This window comes from Mastigoproctus giganteus, chromosome 3, assembly GCF_048544385.1.
Source record: "Mastigoproctus giganteus isolate SK-2022 chromosome 3, ASM4854438v1, whole genome shotgun sequence".
Taxonomy (NCBI): domain Eukaryota; kingdom Metazoa; phylum Arthropoda; class Arachnida; order Uropygi; family Thelyphonidae; genus Mastigoproctus; species Mastigoproctus giganteus.
In genome coordinates, this window is record NC_143577.1 from 145,310,705 (window position 1) to 145,329,168 (window position 18,464).

Below are 18,464 nucleotides of genomic sequence, written 5' to 3' on the forward strand. Positions count from 1 at the left end.
GGTATGAAAAGCCTCGTATCCTCCAAGATTAAGTCCCTGAAGGCTTCCAATTTAGAACTCACCATTGGTAACATCATCAGTTTATTCCACTGCAGAGAATTTAATAACTCCGAGACCACTGTAATCACCTTTACAAAAGCAAAAAACCTTCCCCTTACCCCTGATGGTAGTTACATCTTTAAGTAAATCCTGCATCAATACAGTGATCACTGTCAGTTATTTGGTTCCTTTATCTGCAGATTGCACAGGGCGGACGCCTTCGAAGGATCTAAATTGAGGGCCCATCAAATTCTCAGCTGCCCACATCAACACCAGGGCTTGCACTTGATCATCACGCAACATAGCAGCAACCCCCAAGGCAGAATGTGCTAGTCCCACAGGAACTAGTAGTTGTTGGTGACTCTATTGGCAGGGAAATGGGAAACATGGTATGTAAAACGGATAGGTGGAACAGGACCAGGGTACTTGTTAAGTACCCTGGTCCTGTTCCACCTCTGCCACGGGCAAAGGTTGATGACGTAGAACGGATATCATCTTTTAAGGGCACAAAAGGTGATATTGTTGTACACGTTGGCACTAATGATATTAAGAGTAGGAGACCAGCGGAATTACTTAACAAGTACAGGTCACTGTTGAAAAAAAGCCGTGAATTAGGGTTGAATTTGAAAGTGTCTGTAATTCTGCCCAGACACGATAGGAGGGAGTATATGATGAGAGCCTTGTCAATCAATTCAGCTCTGGAAAGATTGTGCAGGGCTCAAGGAGTAAAATTTTTTTCAGCCTGGTCTGTACTTGTTAACAGGAGAGACTGCTTCTACAGGGATGGGATACACTTAAATAGAAAGGGTGCAAGAATGTTTGCTGATGCTATCGAGGCAGTGTTAGGCGGGTCGGAAAACTGCTAGATTGGGGGGATACAAGGACTAATAGATTAACAGTAGCCACTGGCAGAGGTGAAAGTGATTCTTGCACTGCTTCTATTGGAATGAGCCGCAGCCTGGAAAATAAGATGCAGGATATTTCAGAGACTGCTGGGAATCATTGGGGTACAAGTAAACACATGGTTTGTGTTAGGGTAGCTAAGAAAAAGAACAGGTGCATGCATACTTGCATGTACACCAATGCTAGGAGTTTAGTAAATAAATTTGATGAATTTGAGGTATTGCTCAAAACATCAAAGGCAGATATTGTGGGGATTTCAGAGACGTGGTGTCACACAGATATAAGGAATGCAGAACTGGAATTTGGGGAGTACTATGTCTACAGAAAGGATAGACAGGATAGGAAGGGAGGAGGGGTTATGCTATTAGTTAAAAAACACATAAAATCCAAGGAAGTGAAGCCAGTCGACATCGCTGGACAGTGCAGTGTCGAGTCAGTTTGGTGTGACATAAGCATTGGGAGATCAAAATTGAGAGTAGGAGTATGCTATAGGCCTAATGACTCTGATGAGTATAAGAAACTGTTCGGAGAAATAGAGTGGGCCAGTAAATCAGGGAGTCTTATAATGGGAGATTTTAATTTCCCAGATATTGACTGGAATTTGGGGGCTGGTCACTCACACACTAGCAGGGCTTTTGTGGATTTATTGGATGATTGTTTTCTACATCAGCATGTTCGGGAGGCAACTAGAGGGAGTAATACTCTTGATTTGATTATCAGTAGTGATTCTTCATGCATTAAGAATCTGCAGATAAATGAACCACTAGGTGGCAGTGATCACAGTATGCTGAAGTGGGAGTTACTCAAAGAGGTAACTACCATTAGGGATAAAGGGAAGGAGTATTGCTTTCGTAAAGGCGACTACAACGGACTGAGCTAGTATTTAAATTCTATACAGTGGGATCAACTGATGATACTGCCAACAGCAAATTCAAAATGGGAAGCATTCAAAGAACTTATCTTGGAAGCTACTAGGCTTTACATACCAACTAAGAAATATTGTTCAAGGTTTAGGCCTAAATGGATGTCAGATGAACTAATGAGGCATATGGCAGAGAAGAAAAATGCATGGGATACATACAAATTAACAGGTGACAGACGTCCTATAATAGATACAAGTTGATCTGTAACCAAGTTACAAAGGAGGTTAGGCAGGCGAAGGCAGATTACGAGAGAGAGAGATCCTTGGCAAGGGATGCGAAGAAAAACAGCAAAGAGTTCTTTACTTATGTAAACTCTAGAAGGAAGGGGATGAATCAGATTGGTCCACTTGAGATCGATGGGTCAACTGTTGATGACCCTGCTCAGGTAGCTAACAAACTAAATGAATATTTTGCATCGACATTCACACATGAGGAGTTATTCAGCGAGGGGAATGCCAGAGGTGTATTCAACTCTAGCAGTAAGCTAGAGAATCTTGTAATAACTGAGAGCAAAGTGGAGGAGAAATTGTTGAAGATAAACACAAGAAAGGCACCTGGGGTGGATGGGATCTATCCAGTTATATTAAAGGAGGCAGCAAAGGAAGTAAGCAAACCCTTAGCCATAATTATGAGAGCTTCCTTGGACTCAGGGGAGGTACCCACGGACTGGCGATGTGCAAATGTGACCCCACTTCACAAAGGAGGATCAAAGGCTGACACAAGTAATTATAGACCTGTGAGTTTAACTTCTGTTCCCGGAAAATTAATGGAGGCACTGGTTAAAGAAGCACTGCAGGATCATCTAGACAAGACTTCAGTTATAGCCAGGACACAGCATGGTTTTGTTAAGGGTAAGTCTTGCCTGACCAATTTGATTGGATACTATGATGCAGTCACAAAAGAACTGGATGCAGGGAATAACTTTGATATTATATACTTGGATCTTAGAAAGGCTTTTGATACTGTTGCACATGGAAGACTGCTGCACAAATTGGAGCAGTGTGGCATTGGAGGCAAAAATCTGCTATGGATAAAGGGGTGGTTGAGGGGGAGAAGACAGAGTGGTAATCAATGGACACTGCTCATCGTGGACTAATGTTATTAGTGGAGTCCCACAGGGTTCAGTATTGGGTCCTTTATTGTTTTCTGTATTTATAAATGATATTGATGATGGTATATCAGGCTTAATGTCCAAGTTTGCAGACGATACGAAGGTTGGCAAGGTTGTCAAGGACACTACTGACACTATGCTACTGCAACAGGATTTGGAAAGGTTGAGCAGATGGGCTTCGAGGTGGCAAATGAAGTTTAACATTGACAAATGTAAAGTACTACATATGGGAAACAGCAACCCCAGAGCAATGTATCAAGTCTGTGGTACTACACTGACAGTGGTAGGGAATGAAAGGGACCTGGGGGTGGTTGTGCAGGCAGATATGAAGTTCTCTGAGCAGTGCAGACGGGCTGCAAGAGTAGCTCATGGTGTATTGTCAATGATATATAGGAATTTTTCTAGCAGGGATAAGGAGGTGATTATTCCCTTGTATAAAGCAATGGTCAGGCCACACCTAGAGTACTGTATACAGGCCTGGAGGCCTCATTTCAAGAAGGATGTAGAGCTGCTGGAACGAGTACAGAGAAGGGCAACTAGATTGGTGAATGGGACAAAGGGGTGCTCTTACGAAGAAAGGCTTAAGTTTTGCGAATTACAGTGTCTGGAAACTAGGCACCATCGAGGTGATCTGATAGAGGTGTACAAAGCCTTGAATGGTTTGAGCATGCTCAATGCTGATGGGATTCTTCCTCTTGCTCAGAATAATCACCTGAGAGGGCATAAATTCAAATTGAGGAAAGACAGATGTAGGATAGATGTGCGGAAATTTGCCTTTAGCCAGCAGGTGATTGGTAGGTGGAACAGACTTCCATCCCTTGTCGTGGAAGTTGATAGCCTAAATAAGTTTAAGGCTCAGCTGGACAGGTATTTCGAACGAACAGAGGGGTGAAGTGGAAGTGGTTATTTTTATTTATGTTACTTTCTTTTTTTTTTTGGCTGATGCTGCATAAGCTTGCTTTCTTGCATCAAATGCCTCTACTAATGCTAATGCTAATTAACATTAAATAAAATAACAGTGAACCTACCGTAAAAATGATAAGAACATTAGAAAACTTTATCATTAAAAAATCTATGGAAGAAGAGATTTCAAAATTAGCTGCTTTAGATGGATTTTCTTTTAATTCAATTGCCAGGAGTGAGTTTATACAATCAAGCCTTCACCTTCAGAGAGATAAATACGATAAATTACCACCAGCCTCAGTGAATGGAATTAAAAATATGGTTCTGAATTATTATAAAACTAAGAAAGAAGAACTCATTCAGCATTTCAAAAATTCAATGGTTTTGGGTGAACAGTATTCATTGCCTCTAGACAAATATACGTTTACACAAAATAAAAGGTACATGAATATAAATGTGCATTAAAAAGACAATCATTCATCGTTAGGTCTTATTGAGATTAATGGTTCGCTTGATAGCAGAAGAACTTAGCAAATTGTGAATGGACACTTGAAGGAATTTGGTTTGAACTTGGATGAGGATATTGTTGCCTGCACCACCGATGGGGCTGCAATGATGATTAAGTTTGGCAAGCAAATTACACCTAAAAATCATCAACAATGTATAGCCCATTGTATACATCTGTCAGTTATAGATGTACTTTATGAAAAAGCAATCAATTATCATGCCACAGTCTCCGAGTCTCCCAAAGACAATGAAGAAAATGAAAATAATGAAGAAAGTAGTGATGAAGAAGTTGAAGAAAGAGAGCAAGGCATGCTTTATCAAACCGACTTTACCGATGAGCTCATTTATGTCTTCATTCCAGTGGCCAATATTGCACAAACTATTAACAAAGTTAGAAAACTTTGCAAGCTTTTTCGAAAATTGCCTACCAAAAATGACATATTACAAAATTTTGTTAAAGCAAAATTTAATGGGAAAGAATATAAACTTATATTAGATTGCAAGACTAGATGGGATAGCACATTCTATATGATTGAGAGATTTTTGAAATTGAAAAATTGCATTCCAAATGCTCTTATGTGCAGTACTGTTAACTAAAGCTGTCTGACGATGACTGGAAAACACTTGTTTTTTTCAACGACCAGTTGAAATGATTCTGAAGGCTATAACCTCAGAGGATACAGACTTACTTAAAGCAGTCTTCAATAGAATTTCTGCTTGCTAAGCTTGATACAGCAGAAAACCCATTTGCTTTAAAGTTTCACCAAAGCCTTTTGCAGAGTTACAATGAAAGACGAAATTGCCAAACTGTGGCTTTGCTGAGCTATCTACACAACCCCAAAAAGTTTAGGAAAAAAGACTCAGGTTCAAGAACTTTTGATTTTCAAAGTAAGCAAGTTTTGAAAAAGCATGCTGAAGAGATTTATCAGAGATTATTTGCAAAACATTCCAAAGGAGTCTTAGCGTTGAATGAAGAAACTGAAAATAAACAAACTGTTCTTTTAGAAGAAAACAAAGACTCGTCTAGTTCCGATGTTGGAGATACACTCATGCGAGAGTATGATAGCATAATAAAGAGATTAACTGAAGAGCCTTCAAATTATCTGAGTGAATTGGAAATCAGCAAAGAATTTAAAATTTTGGAGGCAATTAGCACTAGAAGTGAAAAGCTGGAGAAAGTTTATAGAGCACTGCTGACCATTAAACCAACAAGTGTCCAATCTGAGAGAGTGTTTTCGATCACTGGCCTCTTTAACACAAAAATAAGGTCAAGTCAATCATGAAAAATGCTAATATACTGTGTTTTATAAAGGATCATTTTCAGAGAAAAGCTGAGCAATAAATAGTAAAGTAATTTCCCCAAGCTGTTTTTTTCACATTATTTTTATTTATTTATTATTATAGGGCTTATTATTTTTTTGTTTACTATACGTGAAGATAGTTTTTATTCAAAGGATTTGAATACAATTTGTAATTTTGTATAATCTCAAGCCGGTTACTTTTTTGGAGCATTTTAATTTTTTAATTTTTTTACTATAAGAGGTGATAGATTTTGTTTAAAAGATTTGATTACGATTTGTACAATCTCCCAAGATAAAATAAATACCTGTGTCATAAGCTTTTAATTATTTTCCCTAAGTCTGAGAAAATCGGTTTTAAGAGTAAACTTCGGTTAAACTCGGTTTTGAAATTTCTTGGTTTTATGCAAGCCCTAGTGGCCATAATGCACCTCCCAAAGTTTTTGCAGTACTTTGATCCAAGCCCGAGGTGGGAATCGAACCCGCGACCTTTGGGTTGCCAGGCAGGCACTTTACCCACCCGGCTAGCCCGGTCGGCTATTTTTACCATATGTACGCCATATCCAAAAATTTCATTACTTCATACAGCAAATTCCTCTCCCACTTTTTCTTACTATTGAATACACCATGAGTTGTCAAACTAATAGAGCAAGCTTGTCTGTGAAAAGATCTAAGCCTCCCAACCACTTCCTTACTGACACTGCCACATGGAGGCAGGAGTGCCCAGAGTTACCAAGCAAAGATTAATAGGAATCAGTAAAGACTAAAGAAAGTGAAGAGACGTGACTTTTCTTTCTTACTCTCAAACAGTACTTTTGGAATAAGAGCAGCTATTAAATAAAAGGACATTTTAAGGAGAGGAAGAACATAAAAAAAAAACTACAATTTGATCTTTAGAAAATTTCAATCAAAGCTCACAGAAATTGCTCAGCCACAAAATGCTTAGCATCTGAGTTTAAGAAATTATGCATTTAGTTAAGAAGCATATTAAATTTAGGGCAGTGTTATCCAATCGAAACAGGTCAGTGTAATGTTGAGTTAGTTTGGTGTGACATAACCACCAGAAAAACGAAAATGACATAGGAGCTGTTACAGGACTAATGACCGTGGTGAGTATAACTATACAGAGAAATAGAGGGGCCAGTAAATCAGAATGTCTTATAATTGTGGGGGGGGATTCAATTTTCCAGATACTGACTGGAACTTGTGGGTTGTTCACTCACACACTAGCAAGACTTTGGTGATTTTATTTGGATGACTGTTTTCTACAGAAGCATGTTAGACAGGCAACAAGAGGACGCAATATCCTTGATCAGATGTTCGGCGGCAATTCTTCATGAATTAAGAAGCTGCAGACAAAAGACCCACCTAGGTGGCAGTAATTACAGTGTACTGATCAGTAGGATTTACTTAAAGACAAATACTGTCAAGAGTAAGGGGAAGGGCTTCTGCTTTTGTAGGGATGACTACAGTGGTCTCAAACAGTTTATAAATTCTGTGCAGTGGGACCAGCTGATGTTACCAACAGTAAATTCTAAATGGGAAGTAATCAAAGATGCTACAAGGCTTTTCATACCAAGAAATGCCATTCAAAGATTTACATAAATGTATGCCAAATGAATTAATGACACAGAGCAGAAAAGAAAAATGGACAGAATGCATATAATTTATCAGGTTATACAGAGGCCTATAGTAAATATAAACTAATATCTAATGAAGTCACAAAGGAGGTTAAAGCAACTAAGGCAGATTATGAGAAACCTCCAGCAAAGAATAGTAGCAAAGATTTCATTACTTATATTAACAGCAGAACAAAACAGTTTAATCACATTGGTATACTTGATGGTTTAATTGTTAATGATCCCACCCAAGTTGCTGACAAAACAAATAGGCATTTTGCATCTACATTCACACATGAATTCTTTAGGAAAGTGGAGGCCAGAAGCATATCAGACTCTAATAGGGAGTTAAATTATTTTGTAATGAACTATGAGGAAACTGAAGTTAAACATAAGAAAGGCACATTGAGCCTGCTCAATCCATTCAAGACCTTATACATCTCAATCAGATCGCTTCGCAGGTGCCTAGTCTCCAGAAGCTGCAATTTGCAGAACTTAAGCCTTTCTTCATAAGATCACCCCTTTGTACCCTTCACCAGTCTTGTTGCCCTTCTCTCTACTCTTTCTAGCAATTCTACATCCTTCCTAAAATAAGGCTTCCAGACATGTACAGTTTTTTTTTTTTTTCTTAGTTGTTGGCGCATCAGCTTCTGTGGCCATAATGCATCTCCCAAAGTTTTTGCATTTTACTGTGATCCAAGAGCGAGGCAGGATTCGAACCCACGACCTTTGGGTTGCCAGGCAGGCACTTTACCCACCTTGCTAGCCCGGTCGGCCTTGTATGCAGTACTCAAGGTGTAGTTTGCCTTATATAAGGGAATAATCACCTCCTTATCCCTGCTTGCAAAATTCCCATATATCACTGACAAGATTCCATGATCTACTTTGGCAGCCTGTCTGCACTACTCAGAGAACTTCATATCTGACTGCACAATTACCCCCAGGTCTCTTTCATTCTCCACTACCCTGAGTGTAACCCTACCCATTTGGTACATTTCTCTGGGGTTACTGCTATCCATATGCAGTACTTTGCATTTGTCAATGTTAAATTAAAGTAATAGATCAGAACATAAAGTCAAACTAGACTTTATGTTCTGAAGGTGATGTTCTTTATGTTCTGAAGGTGTAACATTTTTTCAAGGCACAACTACTAACTTCAATTAATTAATTAATTAATAATGGATCAGTCACAATGGCGGTTTATCAATTTTGGAAACCAGCAGACTAGCCCTATACCAGATAGCATCCTCATACAAGCAGCAGCTTCAGCTTAACCTTCTATCTTACCCATTGTTCACTTACCCTTTGAATTCCTTTGTTTTAATTGAACTTCACATTAATTGAAACAAATGTGACAAATTTGACAATTTGCCTTTAGCCAGCGGGTGGTTGGTGGGTGGAACAGACTTCCATCCCTTGTCGTGGAAGTTGATAGCCTAAATAAGTTTAAGGCTCAGCTGGACAGGTATTTCGAACGAACAGAGGGGTGAAGTGGAAGTGGTTATTTTTATTTATTTATGTTACTTTTTTTTTTTTTTTTTTTTTTTTTGGCTGATGCTGCATAAGCTTGCTTTCTTGCATCAAATGCCTCTACTAATGCTAATGCTAATGCTAATGCTAAATTTTAATAGCCTTCAAACATTAACTGTATTCTCTGATTTCAAATGATAGTAGTCTAAACCATGACAGAGAAGTACACACTGATGCCTCAAACAACCAGGAAAATTAGTATTTCAAAAAATTTGATTACAAACTTAATTTAAATGGATATCTTAATAAGAAGAGTCTTTAATATTAACTGATACTGGTCAGAAACAGTTACCAAACTGACAGATATGAGTCCATTGAAAAATTCAAGTTGTGGTTTTTACACTGTGAGCTGCCAACCAATCTTGAGTTCACAATAACTATCTCAAAATAAATCTAAGCCATCAGTCAAGAAACAATGACAATGAAGTACACTGATGCCCCAAATAATCGCCCAAGTGACCTGTCCCTAAGACTGGCTACAATTAAATAATACAAATAACTTGAAATATCTCAGAAAATTCGATTATAACTTAACATGCCTTTGCGCTTAGTTTTATTTTGGTATAACACTGCGAACCTCCAACCAATGGATGATAATATACTTTTTTTGTGGAGGAGCGGTTCACGAGACGGATATTTGTGAACCCTCGTTGGAATAACTGGAGATCACTCTACACGACGTTAATAAAGTAAAAAATTTCAACCTACAAGTAATTAATGAGAAACATTAGTGAAGTCTGGGAGCACGAATCCATTTCTCTTTTTTTGTGGAGGAGCGGTTCACGAGACGGATATTTGTGAACCCTCGTTGGAATAACTGGAGGTCACTCTACACGACGTTAATAAAGTAAAAAATTTCAACCTACAAGTAATTAATGAGAAACATTAGTGAAGTCTGGGAGCACGAATCCATTTCTGAGAGACAGAACCTGAGGAACAACACAGAAAGTACGTAATACTGGTGCTTACCTTGGAATAGTTATACATTTCGTCTTTGGATCCTGAGTTGTAATTGCCTTTTCTAATTCATCTAATCCACCAGATTTCTTTAACTTTTTAACTAAACTTTTAACAGCTTTCTCGCTCCACTTGTCCTCTCCTTCACCTTTTTTCCAACCAAGAAGTCTTTTAACAACGGGTGGTGTAAATGGTAAAAATGAAGTCATCCTTCTTCAATCCTAGCTTTCTTTACTTGACCATTCTAAAAATTGCTTCGTTGAACTTAAAACCGTTAAGTCAAAGTATTATCAAAGTTTTGAAATGAACACATATTCACTACCACTGGGGCGAATGTCTAGCATGTACCATATTTTTTTCCCGCGGTAAATATAACATCATTGCTTATTTCTACCATATCTGGATTATCGTACCTTCCAGACATTTTGGGAGCGAAAAATGGTTGACAGACATATCAACAGATTACGCAAGTTACGTAAGAAATCACAAATCACGACCGTTGCTTCTTATGCTAGCCATCTAAAAATAATTACTGCAATAAATATATAAAACGTTGTATTCGTAATTTTGGTTTACTTTTGCCCAAACACATACTTCTCATGCATTGTATATAAATGTTAATAAAAAAAATGAGGTAAACTCGAACTGCTCAAAGCATTTCAGATGATGGGGTTGAAGGAGAATACAATAACCGCAAGTATTTTACCACATTTTTCTAATAACACGAAGACAGCCCTACATAAGATCAGATGACTATCCCCTTACTCTCGTTATCAATTCTCATATTGCTGATTTCATTACAACGTAGACAACAAAAAGAGGGTTACAACTGGTATGAAATATACCAGACGACAGTAAAAAAGGCCCTGAAAACTCCTGATGTTTTAGAATGTATAAAAATAATGCCTAAACAACAAAAGAAACATACACTTTTTTTTCTTTCTTTTTTTTTTTTTTTTTGTTGTAATGATATGACTGATTAGATGTGTGATTCCAAAGCATGTTTTTTTTTTTCTCTCTGATTGTTCATTAGAGACTACACTTCTTTCTGGACACCCCGGCCAAAAATTATGAACTTTTACTTAGTATATTCTATAAGGTGTTTTAGTGCATTTTGGTCTAACTGTAACCATTCTTCCAGAAAAATATCGCGTAACTGCGATATAGTTGAAAGAAAAGAACATCGTTCTCGAATAGCTCTCTGGAAAATATTAGCATTAGTAGAGGCATATGATACAAGAAAGCAAGCTTATGCAGCATCAGCCAAAAAAACCTTACACTTCGCCCCTCCGTTCGTTCGAAATACCTGTCCAGCTGAGCCTTAAATATATTTAAGCTATCAACTTCCACAAAATGGGATGGAAGTCTGTTCCACCAACCAACTACCCGCTGGCCAAAGGCAAATTTCCGCACATCTATCCTACATCTGTCTTTCCTCAATTTGAATTTATGCCCTCTCAGGTGATTATTCTGAGCAAGAGGCAGAATGCCATTAGCATTCAACATGCTCAAACCATTCAAGGCTTTATACACCTCTATCAGATCACCTTACCGGTGCCTAGTCTCCAGACAGTATAATTTGCAAAACTTAAGCCTTTCTTCGTAAGAGCAACCCTTTGTTCCATTCACTAATCTTCTTGCCCTTCTCTGTACTCGTTCCAGCAGCTCTACATCCTTCTTGAAATGAGGCCTCCAGACCTGTATACAGTACTCAAGGTGTGGCCTGACCATTGCTTTATACAAGGGAATAATCACCTCCCTGCTAGAAAAATTCCTGTATATCATTGACAAGACACCATGAGCTACTCTTGCAGCTCGTCTGCACTGCTCTGAGAACTTCATATCTGCCTGCACAATTACCCCCAAGTCCTTTTCATTCTCTACCACTGTCAGTGTAGTACCACAGAGTTGATACGTTGCTCTGGGGTTGCTGTTTCCCATATGTAGTACTTTACATTTGTCAATGTTAAACTTCATTTGCCACCTCTCAGCCCATCTACTCAACCTTTCCAGATCCTGTTGCAGCAGCATAGCGTCAGTAGTGTCCTTAACAACCCTGCCAACCTTTGTATCGTCTGCAAACTTGGACATTAAGCTTGATATACCATCATCAATATTATTTACAAACACAGAAAATTATAAATTAGCTTACTGCCTGAGGGACTCCACTAATAACATTAGTCCACGACGAGCAGTGTCCATTGATTTCCACTCTCTGTCTTCTCCCCCTCAACCACCTCTTTATCCATAGCAGCAATTTGCCTCCAATGCCACACTGCTCCAATTTGTGCAGCAGTTTTCCATGTGCAACAGTATCAAAAGCCTTTCTAAGATCCAAGTATATAATATCAAAGTTATTCCCTGCATCCAGCTCTTTTGTGACTGCATCATAGTATCCAATCAAATTGGTCAGGCAAGACTTCCCCTTAACAAAACCATGCTGTATCCGAGCTATAACTGAAGTCTTGTCTAGATGATCCTGCAGTGCTTCTTTAACCAGTGCCTCCATTAATTTCCCTGGAACAGTAGAACTCACAGATCTATAATTATTTGTGTCAGCCTTTGATCCTCCTTTGTGAATTGGAGTCACATTTGCACGTCTATGGGTACCTCGCTGAGTCCAAGGAACCTCTCATAATTATGGCTAATGGTTTGCTTACTTCCTTTGCTGCCTCCTTTAATATAACTGGATAGATCCCATCCGCCCCAGGTGCCTTTCTTGTGTTTATCTTCAACAATTTCTCCTCTCAGTTATTACAAGATTATCTAGCTTACTGCCAGAGTTGAGTACACCTCTGGCAAGCCCCTCGCTGAATAACTCCTCACGTGTGAATGTAGATGCAAAATATTCATTTAGTTTGTTAGCTACCTGAACAGGATCATCAACAGTTGGACCATCTGTATCAAGTGGCCAATCTGATTCATCCCCTTCCTTCTAGAGTTTACATAAGTAAAAAACTCTTTGCTGGTTTTTTTTTTTTTTTTTTTTTGCATCCTTTGCCAAAGATTTCTCGTAATCTGCCTTGGCCTGCCTAACCTCCTTTAAAACTTGGTTACAGATCAACTTATATCTATCATAGGCGTCTGTGTCACGTGTTAATTTATATGTATCCCATGCATTTTTCTTCTCTGCCATATGTCTCATTAGTTCATCTGACATCCATTTAGGCCTAAATAGATCTCATACACATTCTCAATAGGATCAGGTGAAGGAAGAGGATGAATCAAATTGGTCCACTTCATATCGACGGTTGATAATCCTGCTCAGGTTACTGACAAGATAGGGTATTTAAGGGAGACATCGAAGGAAGTAAAGAAGGATTTCGTCTAGAGAGGTTGTGTGTAGCTGGGCTCCATTTCATTGTAGCCGGCGGACTGCTAGAAGAAGGTGAAGGCAAAGAAAACTTAGTGTATACGGCGTCCTTCTGATCGACATCGCTGCTGATTTAGAGACTTCTTTCACTCTATAAGTCGGTGCGTGTGTAGCACAGTGGTATCGTCACCGTCCTTCCCAGACCGGGTGGAAAAGCCCCGGGTTGGAATCCCGTCGATGACGCGAAGAACTTTAATGGGCTTTTTTCACTCCGTGGCTGAGTTCGTCGGTCTCAGGCGTAGATAGTAAGGTTTTTCTCCTAGAAACTGGGTTTTTCGTCCAGCAAAACAGACAAATCGAACAGAGAACACACGCAATTAACAGACATAAGACACACAGCACGGCAGATGAATTTAATTATTCGGGTGGCCTAAAAATAATAGTTTTTTTTTTTTTCACTTAAATTGATCCTAGATAAGTCGATTGATATGGAGACCATATCTACTGCAGTCGTTATAGATAATGAATGACTTAAATCTAGAGCCGAGGAGTTAGAAATACATGCTGGATTGTTTGACGATATAATAAGAGCTCAATCTTATCCCTTTGTGCAAGTTGATCAACGCCAACTTACTTATGCAGACATGGTGAAATTAAATACTTCTAAAGAAGTGCTGGAAGACTAGTCTAAAAAGGAAAAAGTTTATGAAAGTGATTTTGGAAGGGGGGAATTACTAAAAGCAAAGCAGAATACAACAATTAATTTAAGGGCTGGGAAAGGTGATCAATACAACTCAAGTCAGGATGTCAGAGATGCTGTAGTAAATACCTTAAAACAGGAATTTAAAGAAATTAAAATAAGGAATTTCAGAATGGTGAGAAATATTATTATTAATATCCATATGATGCAAGGAAGCCTGAGGCTTATGCTGCACCAGGAAAAAAAAAAAAAAAAAAAAAACAGTTCCCGAGTAACCCTGAGAGAGAGAGAGAGAGAGAGAGAGAGAGAGAGAGAGAGAGAGAGAGAGAGAGAGAGAGAGAGAGAGAGAGAGAGAGTGTGTGTGTGTGTGTGTCAAAATTAGAAGGGAATCACCAAGAAAGAGAAGAATGATGATATCCAGCTCAGGACCCTGGGTGTGCCAAGCCCATACTCACCAGATGTGAGCCCCCGGGGTTAATAAAGGGGTTTCGATTGAAACTCAAACAACTAGTGACTTAAATGAATTAATTAGATCTGAGTCTTTATCTTCAAAGGGGATAAGGCATGACAAAATAAAAACTACAAATCCAACTATTATAATTTATGACATTCATAAGGATTATACTCAGGAGGAGTTCTTGGAGGATATATTCTCTAAGAACCTAAAAGAGCATGGCTTTAGTGAACAAGAAGTTAAAGAATGTATGACTTTCCGCTTCAACACTGGTTCTAAGTTAAAAACATCAAATTGGGTTGTAGGACTTTTGCCTAAATTTTTGAAGTGTATATTGGAAAATGACAAAATATTTGTGGGGTACTCTTCCCATAGGTAGTGGCGTTTTACTATTGTGAATAAATGTTTCAAGTGCTTAGGTTATGGACATAGTTCTCAAGTATGCACAAGTAAAAATGTATCTTGAGACTGGACATTTATTTTTTGACTGCTCACATAAAGAGCTTAACTGTGAGAGAAGATGGAAGGAGCCTAATCATTCCATACGTGATTCTCATTGCCCTGAATATACACGAGCTTTAGAAATTGCAAAGTTAAGGGATTTTATGGCTAATCTTGGTCCAACAACTGTAGCTAAAATATTACATTCCAATGCTATTGATGGAACTACACTGGTGTGCAAAATTTAAGGATCAGTCAGGTTTTCACCTATAGCTTCTCATAGGAGTGGCCTGGATATGGGAAAAGCATACCAAAGGAACCTCTTGAGGTACAGAAATGATGAAGGACACAACACCGACAGAACAACGGAAACAAAACAGTACAGAGGGACTTTATTCAAAAATGACAACATAGCACTTGCTGCCATGACAGAGATGCATCACTGCGAAATATGGAACAAAGGGAAGAGGTGGTCCTCGGTAGGAGATATGGCCATCCCTAATGTTGATGGAGGCTTTCCACCATCTGTCTATACTTAGAACAATGTTGTTGATAAGTTCTTGCGGTAACATCGTCCTGTCAGCGCCATCTTCAGCTGGTGAAAATTTTCTGGTGGGTGTGGATGTGCCACTAGGCATCTCTTCAGAGCTTCCCATATGTGTTCGATGGGATTTCGATCGGCAGAAACGGGCATGGGGTGTAACACGAATTCGGGGCCAATGGCACCTCGGAACAGACGCACATGGGGAACGATTACGTTAGTACAGTAGCGTGCACCGGTTAAAATACCGCCTTTCAGTATCTGGCGTTGTGTACGTCCATCCAAGATAAAGCCTCCCCAGGCGAGAACACTTCGACCACCATATCGATCCCTTTCAGTGATGTTTGCGCGGTGATACCAACCGTATGCCAACCTCTCGTCAGATTAGCTGATGTCCAGAATCGGTGCTGAGACTGAATCTACTCTCATCAGTAAAGAGTACCTTAAGTAAAGATTCTGTGGTTGTAACCTTCAGAAATTTGGTCCTTAAGTTTTGCACACCAATGTATTAGTGTACTTCAATTGAATTGTCAAAGGTCACGTGGTGCTATGGATGAAATTAGGATTGTGTCTAGTGAAAGGAAAACTGATATTCTCTGTTTACAAGAACCATATTATTGTGTACAGGGGGGGGGGGGGGACATAGAGTTGTAGGTTTTCCTGTAACATCTAATGTGGTGCGAGTTGATAACGGTAAACCTAAGGTGGCTATTGTTGTGCTTAACCGTAATTTAAATGTTTTGTCTAGCTAATCTTAAGCTGAAGGAGTTTATATTCATGTTTCCACACCAGTGCTTTCTTTCTATTTAGTCTCACAGTATTGTCCTCCAAATAGTGACATACACAAATCAATAAATTACATGGAAAATGTATTAAATGTTGTTGGATGTAACAATATCATTTTTTTTGTTTGGATGCTAATGCTAAATTTCACTTGTGGTACATTAATATTTTGGATATTCGAGGTACTTTTGCAGAATATTTTATTATAGCCAATGATTTCTGTGTAGTTAATAGGGGTGGTCAACCTACCACTTTTGATAACTTGACGGGTTCCTCAAACATTGATGTTACAATTGCCACACTTGGTATAGTTAAGAGAATTTTAAATTGGTATGTGGATGATAATTGTACTAATAGTGATCACAGAGCTGTTTCTTTTATTATTAATTTGTAGGATAACATTGGCATTTCTAATGGTTTATAGAAGAGTTTAAAAGATTTTCCTATAAGAAGATTAATTGGGTTAAAGTTAGAGTCTTTACAGAATGACTTTAGTAGTGATAAAATACAAACATTAAATTTGTTAGATGCAGTGGAATATCTAATGTATGTAAAATTCTTTATTTAGAGCACTACGTTATGCTTAAAAAAAGCGTAGTTAATAAGCAAGTCCCATAGTGGACTGCTGAATTATCGGTATTAAGGAGGGAAGTATTTGCAGCTAGGAAAACTTACCACAGGTATAAGAGGTGGGGAATACAATAGGGTGATCTTTTCAATGAAGTATATAAAATAAAAAAAAGGATATATAGTAAAAAAAATTGACAGAAAAATTGAAGTTTGGAAGGGTTTAGTTGTAACTGTAGGTAAAATGACCAATGGGGCCTTATTTATAAGATTATAGCAAATACGTTAGCTAGTAATAATATTTTTAATATTATTATTGTTGACAATGTGGGGACAGGTAATTGGGATACCACTATTAATGTGGTCACTGGTAGGCTGTTTCCTAACGATGACATTGAAAATGATACTAAGGAACAGGCTAAGACTAGATTGGATAACTTGTCTTATACTGGCCCGGAAGATGATTCTTTATTTACTTATAATGATTTGAAAATTGTGGCTACACAACTTAATGTTAATAAATGTCCTGGTTCTCACTTGGTGTAAAACAGTATAACACTAAATTTTTTTTATCTATATCCTGCGATAATGCTAAATATGTATAACCAGTGTTATTTAGAAGGTATCTTTTTAAAGTTATTAAAGAAACCTGGGAAAAGGTTATATGACCCTCGGGGATATAGGCTAATTTGGGCAAGTTCTATGAAAGATTATTGTTTTTAAAATTAAGCTCATTGCTGTATGAAAGGAATTTTAAGTTTGTAAACCAATTTGGTTTCTCTAAAGGTTTTTCTGCAGTAGATGCTATAAAAAGATTTGATAACACACATTGATCAGTCTTAACATAAATATGAATTAGTCATATTTGTTGACTTTGAAGGGGCCTTTGACAGTGTCTGGTTTTCAAGTATTTTGCATGCATTAAGATCTTTACAGTGCACAAATTTGTTGAATAGAGTAATTTATAATTACTTGGAAGACAGATAATGTTGAAGGCCCAGCATAAAGTTTCCAAAAAAAATTATATCTAGAGGTTGTTCGCAGGGCTCAGTTTTAGGTCCTACCTTTTGGAATTTAGTGTTACATCAATTGTTGGTTACCATTCAGGAATGTGTTTATAAGGTTGCCTATACGGATAACCTCGCAGTGTGTATATCTTGTAAAAAAAAAAAAAAATCTAGGAAAATATTGGAAAATAGAGCTGAAGTTGTTCTGTCCAGTTCATCAAGTGTGCTTGCCAGCATAAGCTTACGGTATCCAAATCAAAGACAATTATGATGTTATTTAGGGGAAAATTAGATTTAAATAGACCACCTAAGGTTTTATTACAAGGCAAGCAAATTCCAACGGTGACACAAGCCAAATATTTAGGGATCACCTTAGACAGTAAATTACTGTTTATGCTCCACTTATTATATTTGAGTAAAAAAAATTAAGAGTTTTACCTCTGCTATTACAAGAATTACTCTCAGACTGGGATTTAAAAAAGCGTGCTTAACATTATATTATAAGACAATTTTTCTGCTCATATGGTTCGGTTATTTGGTATAAAAGATAGGACAATGTTAGATTCAGAAATAAACTTTTGTCTATACAGCAATTATTATTAGCTATATGGTGCAAGGAAGCCTGAGGCTTATGTTGCATCAGCCAAAAAAAAAAAAAAAAAAAAAATTCCCGAGTTACACTAAGAGAGAGAGAGAAAAGTAGAATGGAATCACCAAGAAAGAGAAGAATGATGATATCTAGCTCAGGACCCTGGGTGGGCCAATTAATTTTGTTAGCGATTTGCAGAGCCTGTAGAACAGGCTCTGCAAATCGCAGAGCCTGTATCCACTAATGCCCTACAAATAATTGCAGGGCATCTACCTTTCG

The 18,464-nt window shown here is 38.1% G+C and overlaps 1 protein-coding gene across 2 annotated transcripts in view; it reads right to left on the reverse strand.

Annotated features, from left to right (window-relative positions):
- LOC150088305 (SMAD family member 3-like) overlaps positions 1-10,317 on the reverse strand; it is a 176,411-nt gene extending 166,094 nt beyond the window's left edge. For both annotated transcript variants that reach the window (XM_090370695.1, XM_090370696.1), the window contains exon 1: positions 9,803-10,317. In XM_090370695.1, the coding sequence (XP_090226821.1) occupies positions 9,803-9,999 (197 nt within the window). In that variant the 5' untranslated portion in view covers positions 10,000-10,317. The remainder of the gene's footprint in view (positions 1-9,802) is intronic.
- Between the last annotated feature and the right edge of the window lie 8,147 nt (positions 10,318-18,464).